Source organism: Garra rufa, chromosome 8 (genome assembly GCF_049309525.1).
Source record: "Garra rufa chromosome 8, GarRuf1.0, whole genome shotgun sequence".
NCBI lineage: Eukaryota > Metazoa > Chordata > Actinopteri > Cypriniformes > Cyprinidae > Garra > Garra rufa.
The window spans coordinates 12,817,075-12,843,389 of record NC_133368.1 but is presented as its reverse complement, the minus strand read 5'-3'; the positions used below and the strand labels follow the sequence as shown (position 1 = coordinate 12,843,389).

Here is a 26,315-nt window from a genome sequence, read left to right as displayed (position 1 = left end):
GGCGAGGGCCAGTATTCTAATGTGCTAGTGAAGATAAATACTAGTAATCTCCTCCCTGTCCAAATGCATTGCCGTTGACTGGCCAGGGTTCTCTAATGTTTGCTCAACGGCCTTCTGCAGGGAAGCAAATCCATGACGCCTGGAGACCCTGATTTACCACACAAACACAAACACAAAATGATGTCTGCTTATTAGCAGAACGGCTCAGCATCAGCTGCGCTTCTTCATAGTCTCCAAAACTCATAAAGATTTAGAAACTTGGAAACACAACATTATATTATATTGTTTGTTTGTTTGTTTGTTTTTTCTTATTAGCGTTGATATACAATATAAACAAGCTTTTGAAATATTAATACTATTCATTGTTAGTTAAGGTCCATTAAATAATGATAAGTGATGAGTGATAATGATAATGATAATGATGAAACTTTTGATTTTTTTAATGTATTAATAAAAGCTGAAATTAACATTACTAATACTTCATTAGAATTACAATTATCAGAGTTATTAATATTTTAGAACAATTTTTATTGTTAGTTTCACACAAACCCTTTGCAACCTTACAAATGAATAAATATTTATATGAAAATCATTTTAGTTTAAGTGGGAGAAAAAAAGCTGACTTTTTTTTTTTTTTTTGGTACAAATGCAGGTATATTTAGTTCAGTATTTTCATAATAATGTACTATTTTTTTTTTCCAGGAAAGAGATTCATTTAGATTCATTATTTATATGTAACAAAAAGTAGATTAAGGGTATTAATGTTTGAAAATTAAAACAAATTAGGTTAAATAATCATGAACTTTGGTCATTTTAAAAAAGTAAGTTCACCTTAGTTTCATGAAGATGTTTTATTTTATTTATTTAGTCTATCTAAAAGTTTAAATACATTGAATGGTTGGGTCAATAACACGTTAAAGGTATAATTCACGTTTAAATTTAAATTCAGGATTTATTTTAATTATATTTTATTTTGAATTAATAAAAAACCTTAGACCAATTTTCTCCATTGTTTTATTTTTCTACATATTTTATTTAATTTTATTTAGATTTTCTTTTCTTTTTTTAAATCTAGTGAAATTTAACAATTATTATCAAATAACTTGAATGGTTGGAATGAATGGTTGGGTCAATAACACATAAAAAAATGTATTTAAAATTTTGTTTAAATTTATATTAATTATTTTTTATGTATTTAGAATTTTTTCCATATTTTATTTTATCTTATTTTATTTTTATTTAAAAACAAATTCTCTATTAATTACATGAAATTAAGAGTCCTCTGATAATCTGTATACACAAATAATTATTTATTATTAAGAAATTAATTTGATTAAATGTACATGAACTTTGGTAATAAAACTAAGTAAGTTTACTTTTATAAAGATATTTTATTTGATCTAACTAAAAGTTTTGAATAGTTTTTGAATCTAAAAGAAATGAATGGTTGGGTCAATAACACTTTAAATTTATATTATTTATTTATTTATTGTAGAATTAAAAATAAATCTTAAAACCAATTTTCTCTGTTTAATTTTTTACATATTTTATTTTAATTTAATTTATTTTGAATTGAAATAAACATTGCAGACAAAATTTCTTCATTGTTTACATGAAATTAAGAGTCTTCTGGTATTGTGTATACACAAAGAATTATTTCTTTTATTTCTTTTTTATTATAATTATGTACTTGGTTAAACTAAGAAAATAAGCCAAATTAGGTTAAATGAACGTGAATTTTGGTACTGAAAACTTCTAAGATGTTTTGTTTAATTTATTTTTATTTATTTTTATTTATTTTTATTTTACATAGATCTTCCAATATTTTGTTTTATTTATTATATTTCATCTCTGAGCTCCGTTCAGTATTTGTACATTTTTACATACATGCTGTATATAAAGAATTTGTTTCAGATGTTGTCAATACATTTCCTTGTTTGTCCATAAACTTAAAAATATGAATACAAATAAGATCAAATAAGAACATACTTGTGGCCTGTTATTTCACATGCATCATCGCTCAAATATGTGAACGGTTTGCTTGAGTATGCTTGTTTCCCATCAGAGATGCTTTGAAGAGCCCTAGAGGAATGCTGGGGTCTCTGGGACGTCTCTGCTGCTAGCGGCTGATGTCTTTAGTGGCTTTCTCAGACTGGGGCAGCCCCACAGTTGGCATGGCTGGCCTCATTAAAGTGTCCTGTCACTGGTGTTGGGGTCTGGAGAACGGCCTGCCACTGTAAGACGCCCCCCATGCAGTCGAGCCCAGCCAAAAGAGCAGCGCAAGACAGCTGTAATTATGCTGTATTCAGTTAATTACCCCCTGAAACCCACATCTTTAGCAGAGGTCTCCTTGAATATGCAGATGCCGCTCTGTTGTAATTAACTCTGCTTTGTAGGTTTTCAAGGGCTCCTCTTTCCTCGGCCTTTGATCGAGCCGAGCATATCCTGCTATATTTAGAGAGAACTCGAAGGCTTCTCTCAGAAAAAAAAAAAAAAAAAAAATATATATATATATATATATATATATATATATATATATATATATATATATATAACAACAGAAATGGCTGAGCCGTGCTGTCATCAGCGTAAGTTTACGGTGTCTCGTGAACGTGTGTTGTGTTTGAGTCCGCTGCTACTGCACTCACCCACACGTCTGGGCTGATAAATGCAAATGGCTTCAGTTTGGCAACCTATAATCATACACCTGACAGCCACTCATTATTGCTTGATACGATTACTTTCAATTCAGCTCAAATTATCGTTTGCTCGGAAAATCATTTTAGTTTGAGTGGGAGAAAAAAAGCTGATTTTTTTTTTTTTTTGGTAAAAATGCAGGTATATTTAGTTCAGTATTTTCATAATGATGTGCTATTTTTTTCCAGGAAAGAGATTCATTTAGATTCATTATTTGTGTATATTGTCATCCTAAATAGTATTTAGACACTGATACTTGAGTCCCTATGAATGAATGAATGAATGAATAACAAATGTAAGTACCATAATAAAAAGTAGATTAAGGGTATTAATGTTTGAAAATTGGCGGTGCAGGCAGAGCAGGAAAATTATTATATATTGACAACCACTTAATTTATAATAATATTGTCACATTAATTTTTTAACAAACATTTTATTTATTTATTTATTTATAATACACAAATAAATACATAAATATTATTATTATTAATATTATTATTATTATTATTATTATTATTATTATTTATTTATTTGTCTGTCTGTCTTTCTGTCTGTCACATTTTTTTTTTTTTTTTTACTTGAAAAGTGTGTTTGTCCATCTTCTTCTAAAGTAAATTTGGGGAAATTGGGCAATTTTATATAATTATTTATATTATTATTTTTGAAATAATTTTTCATTTAATTGTATTGTATTGTTTGTATTATATTATATTATTTATTTTATAATTTGTTATATTTTTGTTATATTTATGTTATATTTTTTTTATTAATTTGATTTAAATGTGTGTTTATACCTATAGGGTTAATGGAGATATATGTGATAATTTTATTATATTTATATTTATATTATATTTTTTTATTTAATTTTGTACATTTTATTATATTTTAGTATTTATGTTTATTTATATATTTGGTCCCACTTTACATTAGGTGGCCTTAACTACTATGTACTTACATTTAAATTAATCATTTGGTACAATGCACTTATAGTGTACATACATGTTTTTAGATTGTACTTATATTTTTTTTAAAAGCCTCTATGTAATTACATTTGTAATTCATTTCTGTAATTACCACTGTTGACCCATCCCTTACACCCTAACCCACCCTTAAACCTACCCATACCACCAAACCTGTCCCTAACCTTACCCATATCCCAACTTAATAGAAGCAAAAGTATTTTGCAATGCAATATGACCACATTAAGTACACTGTACTTATTTTTTTGATGCAAGTACATAATAGTTAAGGCCACCTAATATAAAGTGTGACCATATATTTTTTAATTCATTTGATTTAAATTGTGTAAATTGTGTATATAGGGTTAATGGAGATATATTTATTAATTTAATTATATTGTATTATTTATTTCATAAGTTATAATAATAATAATAATTTATAATTATATTTTATATTATTTTATTTATTTTTATTATTTGTATATAATTTAATTAAATTATATTTTTAATTGTATTTAATTTTATTATATTTTATATGGTTTTCATTATTTATGTTATATGTATATATTTTTTATTTAATTTGATTTAAATTTGTGTGTATATAGGGTTAAGGGATATGTATATATTTGTAAACATTTTATAAATACTTGGTATTAATGCAATTAAAATCTAATAAATGTACATTATTGCCTTTAATTTAGTATTTTAAATTCTTTTTTTGTACAGTGTGGGTGTGTGTAGATAGATAGATAAATAGATAGATAGATAGAGAATTTTTTTTTTATTTATAGGACATTAAAGTTCACATTGGTTTTCATTTGTGTGTGTGTATTACTCCATCTAAAGCAACAGCAGCCTGTGTGTTAATGTGCTCTCAATAACGTGGCGCAATGCGAGCATGCACCCTTCCCTTTGTTTTGTTTTTTGTGTGTGTTGTCTTTCTTTCCAGCATTAAGTGCAGATCCCTGCCATTTGGGCTGTGAAAGTCTTGTAACCTGCAGTCAGAATCATGCCAGATTAGACTTTGTGTCAGGCCTGTAAGCCTAATTAAGGGAGCAATTACACTTAGCTCTAAATGAGAAGTAGACACAACTAATTGCTTCCTAATAATGTACCTCCAAAGCGGTCTGGATTAGCCTATTTTATTTGCTATGAAAATACATATTACGGCATCAACGAGTGCTGACTTTTCCTGCAAACTGGCACCCGCACAAAACTCGCTCGGCAGACCCCGCGGCTTTGGATTGTTGCTAATAAACGCAATTGTCAGAAGAGTAATCACGCTAATGCTATAGAGTATAACTGGAGTCTGTCATCTGCGAAGACTGGCTTGTATCAGTTTTCCCATCTCTTTTTTTCTGCCGTTGCAGCTGCATGGCTGCGATTCATTCAACTGCAATTAAAGGCCGTGATTAATGAACTCACGAGGGTGAGGACTCTGACTTTGAGCAGAGGCAGATCATGTGGGTGGCGTGTGTGATGCAAGCTTGTCTCCATCCACTACGCTAACGCTAGGTTTGTGGTAGGGCCCCCCTGCGATATACGGTCTAGACGACGCAAATGTGCTCACTGAACAGAGCCCTAATAAGCCAGAGACCAGTAACGTGCTATTAGACAAAGTGCTCATATACATGGTTTGCACACATGAGGCCTGCGCTATATCATATACCCCGCTGTGATTAATCTGCCGCGTGTTTTATTTTTGGCCATTTTTCAAACACAATACAGCATTATAATTCCCAGTGTTGTGCTTGCATTAGGCCTCAATGGGTAATTTGTCAGTCGATTTCCTAAGATGTATGACGTGTAAATATACATGCTTTTAAAAGGTAATGAACTGTGCAAGAAACATTATTATTGGTCAGTTACTGAAAATAGTTTTTTTCCCCCTACAATGGGAAAGCAGTGGTCACCAAAATTTCTATTTTTTTATTTTGTGTTTTACAGAAGAAAGAAAGTCATCCAGGATTAACTATCAGATGTCATTATACTTTTTCACACTTACCCTTTTTTTAAGTTTCTAAAAAATGTTATGATTAAATATGCAAATGAGAAGCTATCTAATTGAATATGCACTAATTTGCATACATTTCCAGTCATTGCTTTATTTTGTTGTCTTGTTAGGGTCAAAGGTTTTTACAAAGGTGGTTTTGGATATGTCTATTTATCACCACATTAATCCGAAAATAATGTCAACAACCAGAAAATGAATGCATAAATGAATGGATGGCTGGAAAATAAATCCTATGTTTTTGGGGGGAATAAAATGTTGTATAAAATCAAGATAAGTATGAACAAACCTTCTGAATATACATGGGAATAAAATGTTTAAGTTTGGTGAATTTGGAGATTTGGCTCAGTACATGAATTTAATAAAGTAAATTAAAAGAAACAATTCCATGTTTTTTATTATTATTATTATTATTATTATTATTATTATTATTATTATTATTATTATTATTATTAAATTAAATTTAATTCCATACAATAATTTTATTATTTATTATATAGATAGTAAAAAAAAATAATAATAAAAGTTTGGTGGTTTTGGAGATTTAAAATAAAATAAAATAAAATAAAATAAAATAAAAACCATACCATGTTTTCTGTTAAATTCAATTCAATTCAATTCAATTCAATTCAATTCAATTAAGTTTTTACAAAAATAAAATAGAAACAAAATAAAATTAATCAATTAATCCATTGGTGGTTTTTGGAGATTTTGGCTCAGTAAATGAATAAAATTTAATCAAATTAATGAATAAAATCAAATAAAAAAATAAATCCATACAAATTAAATTAAATTAAATTAAATTAAATTAAATTAAATTAAATTAAGTTAAATTAAATTAAATTAAATTAAATTAAATTAAATTAAATTAAATTAAATTAAATTAAATTAAATTAATCCCATGTTTTTTTTTTTTATAAAAAAATAAAATGTTTTTAGGGGGGAAATTGTTGTACAAAATCAAGCTAATTAGGTATGAACAAACCTTCAGAACATACATAAGAATAAAACAGTAACATTGGTGGTTTTTGGAGATTTTGGCTCAGTAAATGAATAAATTAAATAAAAATAATAAATCAAATTAAATAAAAAAATAATAATCCACACCTTGTTTTTGATTAAATTATATTGATTCCAAGTTTTTAATAAAACTAAAATAAAACAACATAAAATAAAATAAAAAATAAATATAATAATAAATTAATCCATACCAAGTGTTTGATTAAATTAAATTAATCCCATGTTTTTTGATAAAATGAAAATAAAATGTTTTTTTGGGGGAAAATTGTTGTATAAAATCAAGCTAATTAAGTATGAACAAACCTTCAGAATATACATAGGAATAAAACAGTAAAGTTTGGTGAATTTGGAGATTTGGCTCAGTAAATGAATAAAATAAAATAAGAATAATAAATAAAATAAAATAAAATAAATCCATACCATGTTTTTGATTAAATTAAATTAAATCCAAGTTTTTAATAAAATAAAATCAAATAAAATCAATCAATCAATCAATCAATCAATCAATCAATCAATCAATCAATCAATCAATCAATCAATCAACCAATCAATCAACCAATCAATCAATTAATCCATACCATGTTTTTGATTAAATTAAATCAATCCCATGGTTTTTTTTTTATAAAATATAAATAATATAAATAATAAATATTTTTTAATAAAATAAAATGTTTTTGAGGAGAATTCTAGTACAAAATCAAGCTAATTAAGTATGAACAAACCTTCAGAATATACATAGGAATAAAACAGTAAAGTTTGGTGGTTTTGAAGATTTCGGCTCAGTACATGAATAAATGAAAAATCAAATAAATAAATAATTAATTATTTAATAAAGCGTTTATTGTAAATAAAATGGACGCAAATGGTTAAAATGCAATTAAATAAACGCTTAAAGAAATATTTCACCCAGAATTGAAATTGGCTGAGGGTTTGTTTTAAAAACATCCAAGATGTACCGGTATATTAGTTCTTCTTTTTTTTTTTTTTTTTTTGGAGAAATGCAGCATTACATCACTTGCTCACCAATGGATCATCTGCAGTGAATGGGAGCCAAGAGCATGAGAATCCAAACAGCTGAAAAAAAAAACATTGCAAAAATCCAAAAGTAATCCCCTCCACTCCAATCCATCAGTTAATGTCTTGTGAAACTAAAAGCTTTTTGTTTGCAAGAAACAAATCCACTTCTATTAGTGTGAAGAATCAAAACTTACCTTGATCTTAGATGGCCTGAGGGTTTTTTTTTTTTTTTTTTGGATGAGCCATTTATTATCTTTCCACTTTCACAACACGTTACGAAAATCCTATCATCCTCAAAATGCAAAACTGACCAGTGCAATGTTTTTACCTTCAGTGTCCTGCCTTAAACTCAAGTGTCCCATTGTGAAGCAGAAGAAGCTGCACGTTTCATAAGTGATGACCCATTTCATGTGTGCTTTTTGAACTATTTGTGCACTCATCTGAAGCAGCGCGATGACCCAAATCCCAGCAGTTCAATGTTGATGAATAATGTGTACTCAGCTATTTGCAGGCTGCGACTTGCCAATAGTATTTGTGGAAAGAATGCTAAACAAAGCATTACTACTCCGGGTATCATTTTGCATGAATAATAAATCAATTTCAACACAAACGGTATAAATAACCTTCATTCCTCGCACGTACGCGGCCACATCATAAACACATATGTGGAGGTATTATATACTACGCATTTGCATTTTAGATTCATTATCCTACTCATTAAATGCAGCGGCGTGTCCAACAAGTAAGCGGCGCAGATGATTCATGAGACGCGATAGCAAACTGACCAAATAATAGGGAAACTCATCCTCTGTGAAATGAGAGATAGGTGTGGCCTGAGGGAAAATCTACAGCCGACCAATTGCAATGCAACTGTTATGTTGGCTGGCAAGACAGAGGTGCCATTCCAAACTCTGATTGGCATGATCCAGGAGCAGATGGTGGAGGGATGGTACCAAATCTGGCACCCAGAACACAGCATGGCTCTTCGACAAAAACGGCAAAGTCCATTAAAGTGTAAGACAAAAGAAAGGCTTCGCAGAGATCCGGAAAACTCACAACTCATTGCTAGCAGAATGTTATTGCACAAAGCATATTACAATAAACACGATAATATCAAATTAAGTGCTTGTTTTGACGTCTTATTTGTATGAATTAATTTGATTGAGATAATTAGAGGCAGTATAATCTTCTGAAGTGGGCTTTGGTTTTCCTGTTTAGGTTCTTTTGGCCGTGCTAATATCAGCAAAAATATGGCGTTTAACTTTCACACGCTATAATAAGGGCCACACATGGCCTCAGACGAAACCTCAATGCTTCTGGGAAAACCCAATGTTGTTTCCCTGTTTTTAATTGCTACTTGGGTTGATTTGTCTCTTTGTTTTGCGTTTCTTCACTAAATCATGCTCCAGACATGTTTACTTGTTAAACATACTGGGATTCGCTTCGTGATTGTAACACTTTGGGATCGGATTGAATTGACAAATGATTCTGCCCTGGAAGAGTTTTGCACAGGTTTGAGTTAAAACGTAGAAAGTCAGGGAGAAATGTGTTTATATCATGAGTTTTTCATCTGGCAAGTGATTCGACAAAGCTTTAGGGAAAAGACTGAATGAATTGATTGAATAGAGCCCAGCAACAAAATGAAAAGTGTATCCTCTGCAGACAGAATTGGGATTCCCGTATTGCTATTAAACATGATTGTACTGTATGTATTTGTATTTTTCTCTTTAGCTGCAGGGACATATATATTTCAACATCTGCTTTGTCTGTTTTTGTACAAGTGCTGTGCTTCTCTTCAAAGTATTTAAGTCACATTGGAACATTAAATCAATACTCGGGCTTGATTGCGGTGTCAGAAAGGTACAAAAAATACTATTCTATAAAACAGTTTACAAAAGTCTGACAGCTTATATCATATCCAATGCGGAAAAGAGAGCAGTGGGGAAAAATAATGAAATGAAAGTTCACAACAGGAGAAAGTAATAGAATTGTCAGCAATCACAGTTTCTGTAATATTCCATTTTCTAATCAGATTTTATTCCTTTTAAAGTATTAAATTGCTCTGCAAAAGAAATGTAATAAAATCATTTCTCAAGTGCAGACAGGGATTAAATATTTCTGCGGCTGTTTCAGCTGCTGGAAAAACGTTTAATGTAAATGCTTGTAAAAACATTCAGTCGGACATTAAACATCTATTGATCACAACGTTAAAGTGGATTTTGTAGACTCAATTTGTCTATATGAAAACATTAATTGTTACAAACAAAAGCAATATAGTTTACAGCTGAAATGTACTGTATTGGCATTGAGAGGCTCTAATTCTTTCAAGCAATTATTATTTCTATACATATTCATGTCTTACAGGCATGCAACAGCATATTAGGTTTTTGTTTTTTGTTTTTGTAAAAAGCTGATTATTGCAATTTTAGAAACAGCAGGACTAAGCAACCGTAGAGCTGTTCTGATTTATATAATATTTATTTTATTATTTCTGTAATTATATTGCCATGTTTTACTGAGAAACAGGAAACCTAGTTATAAGACTTATTTGTAAGCATTTTCAACTAATTGCAAAGTGTTTCAAAAATAACTTTTTGGTTTAAAATGGGGAACATATCTTCACTATTAACTAAGTTTTCCCTCAATAAACTCCTAATTTAATAATTTGTAAGGTTGTTGTTAAGTTTAAGTACATAGTAAAATTTTCACCAGTTTCAACTTAAAAACTTAAGTTTAGCAACTGCCTTAAAATGTTAAGTTAAATCAACTTAAGTCATTTCAACTCACAAGTTAGATCAACTCATTTTTATTGTAATATATTCAAATGACTAGTAGTTTTAAGCTGATTTAACTTAAAATTGAAAGGCAGCTGCTGAACTTTTTTTTTTTAAAGTTGAATCTGGTGAAAACTTTTTTACAGTGTATTGGTTTGGGTTAAAGCATCTAGAATATAGTCATGCAAAATAACGCATTAATATGTGCCTAATAAATAGTCAATATGTTAGTAATATGCATGCTAATAAGCGACTAATTAATAGTGAGATTTTGACCTTATAAACAAGTGTTATCAACTTTTTCTTTTTAAAGAATGTATTGACCTCTAATGTTAAGAAACATATTGCAACGATTATGGCTCTATTTTGCAGGTTCAATAAATGAAAAATCCCCCCAATCCGCTTTATTCATCTCCTGTGAGTGTTTTTATATTGTAGCTCAAGTGATGTTTACTTCCTTTCTAAGTGTCTCTTGAAAGTTGTTCCAGTCGGTTTATGAATGTTGTCTGTCCCAGGCTCGATCAGCCCCTACAGGCCGCCTCTCCACCCAACAGCTGCTTATACTGGTTTTAAAGGCCTAATATGACAGCACGCAGCCTGCATAGTGTTAGAGCGAATAAAAAATTATATTAATTCAGTCAGTGTCTGAGAGACTTCATTCTGATGACAGTGAATTAAACGAGAAAATAAAAGAATCTAGGAATTCAACAAATTATATTTTACATTATTGTCAAGTTACATATTAGTTCTGTAGTGTTGTGGTACAACTTAAGCACATATCTGTGCCATAATATTAATTTTCAGAGTTTCGTTTTCTTTCTTTCCTTCTTTTTTGATAATACACTTTGTGTTTTGTTTTTATGTTGTAACATTGTGACTAACAACGTAAGATAGGCCTACACCGCAAATAAACTTGCATTTTCAGTACTGTGTAGTTTTTGTTTTGTTTTACTGCGTAATACAAAGTGTATTTACAATTAGCTCAATAAAATAGCTTCGATATATGTTATTTGTATTATTAAGTTTGTATACGCTGAACACTGTAAGTTTGACCATAATATTTACTTGCCCAAACAAAGCCATGTGTTGTAGCTCAGGCTTTCTTGATGTTACAACCGCGTAGAGCTTAGTACTGTTTTTTAGACGAAGGAAGTGCATAAATTTCACTGTGTGACATATGGTAACTTGAATTTGATGAGCTACCTCGTGTTTTTGTCTTGCATGCCTTCGATTTCCGAGAGATGACATGACCTCTGTTGAACCTGCCGGTCTAATAAACGGCGCTGTCTGGTGTGTAGGACCCAGCGAAAAAGGGAAGCTCCCGGTGAGAACTGAGGAGAGGGAGAGAGAGAGAGAGGGAGAGAGAGAGGGAGAGAGAGAGAGACTCCTCCTCGTCTCCGGTGTCAAACTTGACATCAGCCTCTGAGCCGAGAATGGTAACTTGTGTCGGAACAGAAGCCCTCACATGAGTGGCATGCTTCATGGAGTTATGTACCTTGCTTTGCCCCTTCAACTGCTATCATGGATTGCAAAACCTTAATACTTTTCCTTTTTCTCTTCACGTTTATTTCCAGCGCAGAATTCATTATTCATCCCTCCAATGAAGGTAAGATAACGTCTGGAGTGCGAAACATATTATACCTCATCTCTGCTTATAGCTACTGTAGCGTATGATAGACTCTGTCTTTATTGACTTGCGCTGGACCAGACAGGGTTTTTTTTTTATTCTGCTCAGCTTTGACAGGAAACATGAAATCGAAGTGAATGGTTACCTGCTTTACCTCCGAAGCTCATTCAATAAGCCGCGGCGAATTCGATCATATTGGTTAAACGCCCGCTCGTTCACTTTCTATCAGAGCTGCTGCTCCAAACGAACCGATTTATTCTGCGAATCAATAATATCGCAGTTCTGCGCGGTGCGCATTGAGAAATAGATGCAAAGATGTCGCTGCACATTCAACTTTTAGTACTGTTTATTATTGTTTGTTAGGGTCACTTGAGCTACATGATAAAAGCTTGTTTTGAAATGATCGATTGGTTTGGGAGAGCACGAACGCGCAACGGCTGAGCGCGAAATCCAGTCCGAAAATCAACTGAGCATACCGCATAATATTAAAAAACGCTATTGTGCATTTGATGTATTTGTAATTTCTTCGTAATTACGAAATTGCTTGCATTAAGGATTGTGTATAGAGTCTAGCTATGAGACATATTTACATGCGTTGTAAGTTTGCACAGAGTTTATTCAGTTACACTGCGCTTTTGTTGTAATACGTGAAATAGCCTACGTGAAAGTTATTGGATATACTTTACTTCAAATGCAAATATTTAGGCTACCTTAGGCAATCGGGTGTTTGACACTTATTCATTATCTTATTTATTTATTTATTTATTTACTTAAAGCAATTCACCTTGATGTTAACTTAAAGCATATTTTGAAGTGTTTATCTTGCCATTATAAGCTTACAGTTGCGGGTGGTTTTTATAGCCTACCGAAAAATAACACATTAGAGTTTTTTGTTGCCGACGTTGGTCTAGTTATCTCAATTATCTCTATTGTGCTAATCACGCAATTAGTTATTAACTTAAACATTTAGGCACATGTGTTGACATCTTATTTTTAATTGTCAATAATATATGGCCTTTTGGATAATCTGTGTAATTACTGTACAAGGCCTAGAAACTGAGTTTCGAAATAAAGTGATTAAGTGAAAGTACGAAACCAAAACATTGTGTAAAGCAAGTAACTTAAAATCCTAAGCCTAACAAAGTTAGTTACAAAACAGTTGTTATTTCTAGGACACTGTAGCCTATTTGTATTTTGACATCTAAACGTCCTTTGTGAATAAAGAAGCGGCGGGATCAAAATGTAGATAGGCCTAAATAACGAAATGTTATTTGTGTCTCTTTTTTTTATTGATTGATTTAAATGCATGTTTACTTCGTTTGAATACATCTGTATAGAGTTTAAAGTGATTAACATTGTTTGTCCCGTTCAGAGCTGTAAAGTTTTTTTTTCTGTATTCGCTCGGAGGAGGACGAATGAGACGTGAGACTTTAAATCTTTGTGTAAATCTCCTCTATACTAGGCTAATTACAAAAGTTTCCGTCACATATTCGATATATAGGCCTGTTTATTAGCATTTTCAAAACTTCAGGAGCTCTTGACGAGGGTTGGCCTAATTAGAATCTGTCTAAAAAGACAGAGAGACATATTCGTTGATCTTTTTCAGTAGCTATACAAAAGATGGAAAGATTCGTTTAGTGGTGTGACTTTGTGTTCGAGATGAAAGAAATATTTAGGCCAGTTTGCTATTATTGGGTTTGGAATTGGTATTTTTGTATCAGAGTGTAGAATGATCTTTGTAGAAAGATAGGATGTGTTCATATGCTGTCAACTCAAAGGTGGGCGATCTGATGTTTCATGATATTTTAGCTGTCTGTTCTGTGGAGCAGAGCGGCTTTTCTCTCATATTGTGATTTATGGGCTGTGAATTACCTTTTGCTGAAAAAGTATGTAATGGGACGTGTTTTTTTCACCAGAGAGTGTCAGTATAGAGCCGCAGCTATTGATATAATTTGGAGCAAAGTGCTTTTTTACAGCTTGCAGTCGGCTAATCAGCTCAAGTGTGGTTTTTAAAATGTCCTAATATGATCTGAATGAATAAAATACTAGGTTTTTTTTATTATTAGCTAACTAATATTGAACGTTTTATGAGTCAAAGGCCAGTTCTATGACCCTTAGGTATTCGCGGGTTGACTCCCGAAATTCATTTATTGACGCAGTCTGCCTCGATTGAAAAATGGTTTGTTTTTTAAAAGAGTAGATGTTCAGATATACATTTCATGTTCATATTAATCCCCTTTCTTAGAATAATACATGTACACAACGAGCATTAATTCAGAACAAAAATGTTATGAGACTCATAAATCCTGTCAGAGGCAATAATGTGATTGAAAAGTTATTTATTATGCGAAGCGAGACTCTACTGGAGTTTGAAACGTAGCTATTTATCTTTATTTTTTTGTAGGCTATTTATTTATTTCATTTGAAAAATATTGAATCACATAACGTTCCTTGGTAAACAAATCCCATAGAACTGTTGTTTGACCTGACACCATTGACTTTTCAGATTAGACGCTTTCTTCTCCTCGGGCTCAAATGGGCCGATTTATTACTCGGGCCGTGCACTTTAACCCTTAACACCAGGTCGTTAAAAATAAATAATACTAATCAAAACTTTAAAGTAAGTTTTTAATTGCCTGTAATGTATTTTAATACCTAGGCTAAATCTTTGTAGAGCGCACCTCATTGCGACCTCATTAGTGTCGGTCACCGTGTGTGTTATTAGCATATGCCTCTTTAAATATAGAGGATAAAATATATCTAAGGTTGAAAACACGTTACTATGTCATTTTAATTTAACTGAGCAAAATTAAGCAACAAAATACATTTTAAAGATACAGCTGACGGCATTGTTTAAACGATTAGAAAGTTGGGGGACAATACAAGTTATGCAAACTTTAGGTTAGGTTACAACATCTATTAAACAACAACCACGTATAATATTAATAATAATAATAACAAGAATTGATACATAAATAAATATTGACTGACCGGTTGACCTCTGTAGCTAATTTAGTGAGGTATTTTCAGAATATCTAAGCAGCAGAGTAAATCTAAAAATATATTCTTGACTATTTTTACTGCATTTTTTCAATAGGCTGTGTTTGAAAACAACAAAGTAACTTGGGCCTACTTACACTTTTTTTTCACAACAAAGTGTTATTTTTCTCTCTCTCAGCTAATTTATTATTCCTCTCATTTTTCAAATACCAGTTATGTTCTGTTGAGATTGTTAACAGTAAATACTGTAGCATTTGTGACGCTGGACTACAAAACCAGTCTTAAGTAGCACGGGTATATTTGTAAAATACATTCAATTGGTCAAAGTGATCATTTTTTCTTTTATGCCAAAAATCATTAGGATATTAAGTAAAGCTTATGTCCATGAAGATATTTAGTCAATTTCCTACCGTAAATATATCAAAACGTAATTTTTGATTAGTAATATGCATTGCTAAGAACTTCATTTGGACAACTATGAAGGGGATTTTCTCAGTATTTCGGATTTTATTTCCACCCTCAGATTCTAGATTTTCAAATAGTTGTATCTCGTCCAAATATTGTCCTTATCCTAACAACACACATCAATTGAAAGCTTATTTATTCAGCTTTCAGATGATGTACAAATCTCAATTTTAGTAAATTGACCCTTATGACTGGTTTTGTGGTCCAGGGTCACATTTGTTTTTAAACTTAAAATATGCACATTAAACTTGACTGTTTTAAAGCTAATTTAATAAGTAGTGGCACTTTTCTACTAAAATATTTTATGTTTTTAATAATCAACACATGGCAGAAAGGAAAAAAAAAAAAAAAAAACAGGGAATTGATATAATCTTTTTTAGATCTGGGCACACTGCCTAGTGAAACATACTTCTGTTTAAAGAAGCAAATTAATTTTTCTGCCATTTAGCTTGGCCTGTGTGTGTCACGTTTGTGGTGGACAAACTTTTAGGAGCAGTCTGGTGTCTATCCCATCATCCGTATGCTCAAGTCAGACAGTTTTCCGAGTGTGTGGGATCGCAGCTAACAGTTGACCACATCCTTACACGCTGATTTCAACTGAAACAACAAAAGTCTCGCAAAAATATTTCAGGAAATCTTCACAAAGCCGATCACTTCGAGAATAGAGTATCTGCCAAACACATAAATATAGATGTAAACGAATACAACTATGGAAGGTTTCCATTTTCTAACTTGTGGCCAAGATGGCGCAGTATGCAAGCCACAACGCTCCCCTCGCTGAGACTACGTGATGGCAGCACGACATGGTGTAGTCTGATGTCATGGTGCACTAGTTTCCAGACGGGACGGATAATGTTTTTTTTTTTTTTTTTTTTTTGCAAGTGATGTTACTTTTTTAGATGTTTGGAAATTTGCTTACGCATACAAATGCATACAGTATCATCAATATAACTGACATGCATTGTTGTGTTGCTGGGTGGATTTTGGACGGAGATGGTGGACAGAAAAGCTGTAAGCATTCGGAGGGGCTGAGGCAGACACCCTGAGACTCGACTGAATTATTCATGGCATAGAGGTTAATACTTCATTGCCATCGTATGGGCGGAAGCTTCGATCAGGCTGGAAGACTTGCAATTTGCTATTGTTTTGTTGGATATTTGAGTTGGACAGCTTTTTAATCTAAAACCCAAAATGTAGTTTGACTCGTACGGAAGCCATAAATCACTCTGATAACATCTTTACAAGTATTGACCTCTCAGAAGGGTTTTGGGGTTGGTGGCGACCCTTGGTGAAGGTAGGCCAGCTGCAGGGGAGGATCCAGTGTGGGTGAGAAAAGGGATCAGCAGTGGATATTTTGGACACACATATCGCGGCCTCTTGTTCTCACTCGAAAATCCTTTGAAAATAATCCGCCATGTGTCTTATACACCCACAGTCAGATTTTAATAAAGCCAGGCATCAGCTTCGCTGCTCTCCGAGGACCCGGCGGTTCTGAGGTGCTCAGACACCTGACTCTCATCTTAATTCAATAACAGATTTAATTAACTACCTGAGAGGTGAAGAGGACGCTGAGAGGAGAAGGCAGCGTGCCATTCACGGGCCATATGGTTCTCTTAGACCCATGCAAATCTTATTCAGATCGTAATCGACAGCCGTGGTCATGGCTGAGTTTAAGGTTAGTGGCTATTTTCTGCGAGTGCTGTATCCTTTTTGCTTTAAACAGTGAGATCTTAAGAATTATGTGACAAGGCTGTTATAAAAGGGCAATTTGTGACACACTAAGTTTCTTAACAAACAAAATGTTGGAGGGATGAAACTTATTCAGCATGTGGGTTGTTGCCACAGAACATCTACTTTTCTTTTAAGACAATTTTAAATAGAAACATGTAGGAATATACTTTTTTTTATATAAGATTTTAAATGGTCCTGCATTGTGATTAATTAATTTTAAAAAGTGTTATTCAGTCATATTCAGTGTAGTATGTAAATACAAGGTCATAAAAGCTGCTTGTTTTGTTGTTGTTGTTGTTGTTGTTTTGTTTATGTTTTTAATAGCATAAAATGTTGCTATAATAAATTCCACTATTGGATTTTTTTATTTATTGAAATGCATATCTATACTTTTAAAGTCAGTTACATATAATATGATATAAAAGTGAAATTATGATGCTTTTAGTATTAAATACCATATGTATAAATATGAATTTAAATTCAAAGGCATCATAATTTCACTTTTTTATCATACTATGGATAACTGACATTAAATACTTTAAGTATAGATATCCGTTTAAATTCTGTTACCCATAATACGATATAAAAGTGAAAAAATAATGCCTTTGAATTTAAATGCATATCTATCCTTATAGTTTTTAAAGTCTAATAATATAATACAAAGTGAAGTGAAATTATGATGCCTTCAGCATTAAATACTGTAAGTATAGAGATGCATTTTAAATTATATAAATATTATATGTGTTTATATTATGTTATATAAAAGCCTGTTATTATATAATGCTTTTGAATTATATCTCTACTTACAGTATTTAATGTCAGTTACCCATAATACAATATAAAAGTGAAATTATGATACATTTCCATTAAAAAAAACATAACTTCATCTTTTTTATGATATTATGTAGAATTATATTAAATACCATAAGTATAGATATCCATTTAAATTCTGTTACACATAATATGATATAAAATTGAAAATATGATGCCTTTGAATTTAAATGCACATATTTACTTATGTCAGTTACCCATAATACAATATAAAAGTGAAATTATGATACAGTTTAATGAATTTAATATATATACTTACAGTATTTTATGTTAATTACTCATAATACAATATAAAAGTAAAATTATAATGCGTTTAAATTTAATTGCATATTTATACTTATAGTATTTAATTATCAGTTAAAAGTGAAATTTTGATACATTTGAATTTAAATACATATCTATATGTATAGTATTTAAGGTCAATTACTCACACTTGATATAAAACTGAAATTATGATAGTTACCAACATAATTTCACATTTGTCTTATATTTGGGAAATGTACATTAAATACAGTAAATATAGATATCTGTTTAAATTCTGTCACCCATAACAAGATACAAAAGTGAAAATATAATGCCTTAGAATTTAAAAAGCATATCTATACTTATAACATTTTAAGTCAATCACATATATGATATTAAAAGTGAAATTATGACGCCTTTGAATTTAAATGCATATCTTTACTTACAGTACAGTCACTCATAATACAATATAAAAGTGAAACTATGACAGTAACTAACATAATTTCACCTTTTTGTATCATATTATGAAAACTGATGTTAAATCCTGTAAGGGTAGATATCCGTTTAAATTCTGTTTCACATAATTTGATATAAAAAGTGAAAATATAATGCTTTTGTATTTAAAATTCATGTCTATACTTAAAATATTTGAAGTCAGTTACATAAAATATAAGTGAAATTATGCTGCTTTTGAACTTAAATGCATATATTTATTTACAGTATTTAATGTCAGTTACTCTTAATACAAAATAAAGGACAAATTATGATACATTTGATTAAATTCAATATTATATTTTCAGTGTAAATATATGTGTGATACTATTACTGTTGGCACATATTTTATTCATGTTTATTATACCATAGATTTGTGAGTTGTAAAGACAAAAGTAACTGATATTACAGTTACTAAAAGCTGATTCCCCTAAATATGTAATTCGTCATTAGTGACGTAACCATTACATTTCACACTGAGCTGTTCTTATATAGTTTGTGAATGAAACATTAGCATTGTCTCTTTTTCTCCACTGTTAATGTGTGCGATCAATGTGCCATGTGCTGAGGAAAGGAAAACAATAGCTAGTAGTGCAGAGATGATACATTAGAGAGACGGAAAGCCCTTGGCGGCCTGTGGTTGGAATCCTAGATGATTGTCTCGCTCCTGTATTGATTTACCTATTTGGTCTGGTGTGGTTGGATGGCTGAGATGGCCGTTGGATCAGCTGTTCATAATCAGCTCTTTGTTTCGCGCTTGATGCTACACTTTTGGGTGGAGAGGGCGGGGATGACGTTGACTGTGATTTCCGTCTCTTACAGCTGCTGAATTGGCCTCACCCATGTAGCTTTCTAATTTTATGGTCTCAAATTTCCCCCGTCGGCTCAATTTGAGATGCGGGCTCGGCTCATTGAGAAATTTAAATTGGAACCAACGGAGCTGGATGTGAGCTGCCATTATCTGACATAAGCAGATAGCTTTATTATAGTTAATAGGGATCATCTACAGTATGGGAACAGCCAGCTGTTTGGCTAGCGCTCAGGTGCGCTGCTGTTTTCTGCTGGAATTTGATAATGGGGTCTGTAACAGACTCCCCTCAGAGTCACTGATATATAGACTAGAAGTCAAAATTATGGATGAACTTGACTGAGTTTATGCTTCTCATAATCTTAATTTTTTTTTTTTTTAAATGCTTGAAATGTGTTCGATAGATAAACAGGCAAATACAAATTGTCCCCGTTTTTACATTTCTTTATAATACTGAACATGAATTTAATTTAATTTCCATAAATATATTTACTAATTATTAATAGTAAAAATTTTCCCTAGTGTAGGAATGTCTTTAAAAAACATTTTTCATTTAATTTCATTAATTTATATTATAAGTAAAATAACCAATCATATAAATTATTCTAGTTTCTCTACAAAAAAAACTGAAAATTAAATTAAATTAAATTAAATTAATAATAATGTATATAATTTATTATTCAATTTATTTTATTTTATTATTATTATTTTTATTTTAGAAAATAATATAAATAATATATTAATGAAATGAAATGAAATGAAATATACGATGATTCAATTTATATATATATATATATATATATATATATATATATATATATATATATAAACTGAATCATCGTAAATTGAATCAATCATATAAATTATTCTAGTTTTCAAAAAAAAAATAATTTAATTTAATTTAATTCAATTTAAATAAATGTACTGATTAATAATAATAAAAATTGCCCCTGTGTATGAATGTCTTTACAAAACAACATTCTAGTTTCTCTAAAAAAAAATTGTATTTAATTTAATTAACTTTTTTTGTTTAATTTCATATTTCATTTAACTGCATTCATTTATTTTATAAATTAAGCAATCAGTCATAAATTATTCTAGTTTCTCTAAAAACTGAAATTGTAATTTAATTTAATTTACATTAATTTAAACAATAACATTTTTGCATTTCATTTTATTTTTCGTTTTAATTAATTTGTATTATAAATGGAATAATCAGTCTCTAAAAAACAAAAATTCTAATTTAATTTAATTTACATAACAACATTAACTCATTTACAAAACAAAATGTTTCATTCCATTTCATAATTAATTTTAAATTAATTTATATTATTTATATGATATATTGAATCAGTCATATACATTATTCTAGTTTCTATATTTTTTTAATTTAATTTAATAAAACAATTACTAATTAATAATAATACAAATTGTTGTATTATGTATTATGTAAAAATTGTGTATAATGTCTTTCCAAAACAACACTTTTCTTTTCCTTTCATTTCATTTCATTAATATATTACTTTATATATATATATATATATATATATATATATATATATATATAAATTGAATAATAAATTATATACATTATTAGTTTCTCTAAAAAAAACTAAACATTTAATTTAATTTAATTTAATTTACATCGAAAATGACTAATTAAAAATAATAAAAATTGTATAAGTAATTGTATTGAGTGTATAATTGTCTTTACAAAAACATTTTTTCATTTCATGTCATTAATTTATATAATATATTGAATAATCAATCATTTAAATAATTGTAGTTTCTCTAAAAAAAAAAATAATGACTAAATTACAAATTGTATAATAATCATTATTATTATTAATAAAATAAATAGAGAATCTGGTTGGAACAAAAACAAAAAGGTGGTTAACACTTTTGTTGTGTTATTTTATAATTTTAATGACTTCACTGTTGTTCTAAAATATGAAAAACAATAATAAACATCAAAGAATGAGTAAGCATGTCGAAATTTCTGACTGGTAGTAGAAACAAATTTCTTACATTTAGAAGATGGCTCATACTTGGACATCATGTCACACTTTGTGATAAGAAAATAAACGCTGGCATTAAAGTAAGTGTTTCTAGGTACTATTAAAAAAGAAAAGCTTTATGTCACCCATGTCCCATATGTCCATTTGTAGTTGGGCTGGATGTTTTCTGGCCATCGCTGAAGGCAGAATGAGTGACACAGCTATTAGCAGGGGCCGTAGACGCCATGCTGAGTGGCCCACATGTCAGCTGGGATTATGCGTTTACTGTACGTCGACGGAGGCTTTTGTTCTCTCCCTTTGTGCCCGTAGAAGCCTTGCTCAATCAAACAGGAGGCGTTGTTATGAGAGCAGGAGACACTGAGATGTCAAGAGCTTGTCACGACCTTCTCCGCTCTAGCACGCCATGCAGCCAGCCAGCCATTTTTAATAATGCAGCAATATTTCCTTGCTGCCGTCTCCCATTGTTTTAGTTTTCATTTTTGTTGTTGTTGTTTCCTTAATTTAAACTGATTGGATTGGACAGGGGTTTGATATTGTGTTTAATAAAAACGAAAATGTCTACACAAACAGAAATAAATATTGAATACAACGGCAGATACAGATTAAACAGTGTACGAGGTAAATAAAACAACATCTGAGAATTTTCAAATATTTCTATTGCATGAAATAGAAAAACATTAATAAGAAAAATATGAATGGGAAAGAAATAATATGTAATATAAATATATTTAATTTCGATTTGTATTATTTATAAATATTTTCTTTTTGGAAATATGGTGAACAAATATATTTTATTATTAATTAACCCTCTGGTTGTGTTCAGATTCCTGTCACTCCTTTGATGTTCCCGGTCAAAAATGACCGGACTCCAAACAATTGCTTATAAATTTCTCGTTATGCTATATTATCACCTATTATTGGGTTCAGTCTTTTTGTCAACTTGTTTTCTTTGATTTAGGACTGGTTTTGTGTTTCTATTTGCATCTGATTAATTGTAGGACTCATTTATCCGAAAGTAGGTACCTCATTTTTTGAGTAAAAAAAAAAAAATGAATAATTTTCACAATATTAAACAAAAAATTCAAAAAAATGTGCACTGTTTCTCACACTAGTGTGCTTTAATGTTTAATCAGGAAGTTTGTTTTTAAATGCATTATTTTGTACAAAATTGCAAATAGTAATTCTTGTGGTGATTCTAGTCAAAAATGACCGGACTTCAAACAATTGCTTATAAATCTGTCATTATGCTATATTATCACCAAATATTGGATTCAGTCTTTTTGTCAACTTGTTTTCTTTGATTTAGGACTGGTTTTGTGTTTCTATTTGCATCTGATTAATTGTAGGACTCATTTATCCGAAAGTAGGTACCTCATTTTTTGAGTAAAAAAAAAAAAATGAATAATTTTCACAATATTAAACAAAAAATTCAAAAAAATGTGCACTGTTTCTCACACTAGTGTGCTTTAATGTTTAATCAGGAAGTTTGTTTTTAAATGCATTATTTTGTACAAAATTGCAAATAGTAATTCTTGTGGTGATTCTAGTCAAAAATGACCGGACTTCAAACAATTGCTTATAAATCTGTCATTATGCTATATTATCACCAAATATTGGATTCAGTCTTTTTGTCAACTTGTTTTCTTTGATTTAGGACTGGTTTTGTGTTTCTATTTGCATCTGATTAATTGTAGGACTCATTTATCCGAAAGTAGGTACCTAATTTTTTGAGTAAAAAAAAAATTATGAATAATTTTCACAATATTAAACAAAAATTTCAAAAAAATGTGCACTGTTTCTCACACTAGTGTGCTTTAATGTTTAATCAGGAAGTTTGTTTTTAAATGCATTATCTTGTACAAAATTGCAAATAGTAATTCTTGTGGTGATTCTAGTCAAAAATGACCGGACTTCAAACAATTGCTTATAAATCTGTCATTATGCTATATTATCACCAAATATTGGATTCAGTCTTTTTGTCAACTAGTTTTCTTTCATTTAGGACTGGTTTTGCGTTTCTATTTGCATTGAATTAATCGTAGGCCTCAATTATTCGAAAGTAGGTACCTCGTTTTTTGAGTGAAAAAAAATCATTTTTATTAATGATTTTCACAATATTAAACAAAAAATTCTAGTAATTTGCGCTGTTTACCACACTAATGTGCTTTAATGTTTAATCAGGAAGTTTGCTTTTAATTGCTTTTAATTTTGTATAAAATTGCAAAAAGTCACACTTGCGGTGTTCCCGGTCAAAAATGACCGGACTCCAAACAATTGCTTATAAATCTCTCAATATGTTATATTATCAACAAATATTGGATTCAATCTTTTTGTCAACTTGTTTTCTTTCATTTAAGACTGGTTTTATGTTTCTATTTGTATCTGATTTATTGTAGAGCTCATTTATCCAAAAGTAGGTATCTCGTTTTTTGAGTGAAAAAAATCATTTTTTATGAATTGTTTTCACAATATTAAACAACAAATTCTAAAAATTTGCACTGTTTATCACACTAGTGTGCTTTAATGTTTAATCAGGAAGTTTGCTTTTAAATGCTTTGAATTTTGTATAAAATTGCAAAAAGTCACACTTGTGGTGTTCCCGGTCAAAAATGACCGGACTCCAAACAATTGCTTACAAATCTGTCATTAAGCTATATTATCACCAAATATTGGATTCAATCTTTTTGTCAACTTGTTTTCTTTCATTTAGGACTGGTTTTGTGTTTCTATTTGCATCTGATTAATCGTAAGGTTGAATCCAATATTTGGTGATAATATAGCTATATGTCAGATGCAATATCAGATGCAAATAGAATTTTTTTTTTTTTTTTTTCACTCAAAAAAGAGGTACCTACTCTCAGATAAATGAGGCATACGATTAATCAGATGCAAATAGAAACACAAAACCATTCCTAAATGAAAACTAGTTGACAAAAGATTAAATCCAATATTTAGTGATGATATAGCATAATGAGAGATTTATAAGCAATTGTTTGAAGTCTGGAACACTACAAGTGTGACTAGGAGAAATAAATCCCACAAAAAAAAATAATGAAAACCTTTTTAAAAATGATGTGAAGTACTTACGAGAAGTACACTGTGTGAACAAAATCAGGAAGTTTGAGGCCAATGCGATAACATTAACTAGTATTTTCGGGAAAAATATTTTTTTTTTTTCCGGGTCAGTTTGAGCCGAACACAACAAGAAGGTTAAATTAATAACAAAAATAACTATAACTTTATTTAAAGTTATGACACAGTGTTAGTGAGAAGCTAAGACTTTGTTTTAAGGTAACATAGTTACACATTACAAACCTTAACCTTAATCTTAACCTACTTGTAGTTATTTAATATTACTCGGTACTTATTTGTGTAACTACACAGTAACGACGTCACCTTAAATGGGGTTTTGTTTAAAAATGTTTAAAAAAACAATCAAGTTCTAGCTGTAATCCCTTATCAACACATCGTCCTAAAATATTGAATCCTTTCGGCTGGTGCTTGTCAGATAAAAGAAACCATTTGTGATTTGTTCATCTTGTTCGAGATACAAATCAGTGAAATAATACTCTGAAACACGATGGGTCGGACGTTAAAGATCCCGTCTCGCTCGGGTTAACGAGGGTATGTTTTCTCCGTCCGGCTAACTGAAAACTACTCGTTTGAAGGATGAGTCCGTTGACTCCTTTGTTTGTTTAATTGGATTGTGGCATAAAGCAGTGCAGCTGAGTAAATACTGTGTTGATCGGGACGCTGAACACTGAGAGCCGTACGCCGGACCCGGGTGGACGTGTGGCGGGGGTGAAACCGGATCTTAAAAAGGGCTAACTGCTTATTTGTTTCTCTCTCCTTCTCTCTCCTTTTTCTACAGTTAACCTGTTGGACTCCAAAGCAAGCCAAGGGGAGCTGGGCTGGATATCATCCCCATCCCATGGGGTGAGTGCTGCAGACCTAATCCATATTTCTGAGCGGAAAAGAAGAGAGTAGAGATTTCATGCTGTTTTTGGGGAGCTAGAAAAGTGTGTGTAGTTTTGAGGGCATTTATTATTTTGAGTTAAGTTTCAAAAGAGGTTTTTTTTAGCATGAAAGAAGAAGAAACTAGTGTGATTAAAGTGATTTAGGGACTTGGCAAAAATGATATATACACTAAAATGAATTAGATTTTAACTGATGAAATTAGAATTAAATTTTACATTTTAAATTCTAATTTTATTTTAAAGTCAAAAGTATAAAATAATAATCATGTTTTTGAAAGTATCTTATGCTCATCAAAGCTGCATTTATTTGTTAAAAAATAGAGTAAAAACATACCATTTTGAAATATTATTAAAATGTATAATAACTGCTTTCTATTTTAATACATTTTAAAATGTAATTTATTCCTGTGATGCAAAGCTGAATTTTTAGCATCATTACTCCAGTCTTCAGTGTCACATGATTTTTCAGAAATTATTTAAATATGCTGCTTTGCTGCTGAAAAAACATATTTCGTATTTTTTATATATATTTTCAGTGTTAAACACGGTTTCCAAAAAGATATTAAGCAACAAAAACATTTTTAATGATAATTAGAACCATTATTAATAGTAAAGCACCAGTAATAATTGATAAAGCATATTTAA

At 30.6% G+C, this 26,315-nt stretch overlaps 1 protein-coding gene across 1 annotated transcript in view; it reads left to right on the top strand.

Moving 5' to 3' along the window:
* The first annotated feature begins 11,938 nt into the window (after nt 1-11,938).
* LOC141340081 (ephrin type-A receptor 3-like) overlaps nt 11,939-26,315 on the top strand; it is a 50,650-nt gene continuing 36,273 nt past the window's right edge. The window contains exons 1-2 of the mRNA XM_073845015.1: nt 11,939-12,084; nt 25,565-25,629. Coding sequence (XP_073701116.1) covers nt 12,000-12,084; nt 25,565-25,629 — 150 coding nt within the window. The 5' untranslated portion in view covers nt 11,939-11,999. The remainder of the gene's footprint in view (nt 12,085-25,564; nt 25,630-26,315) is intronic.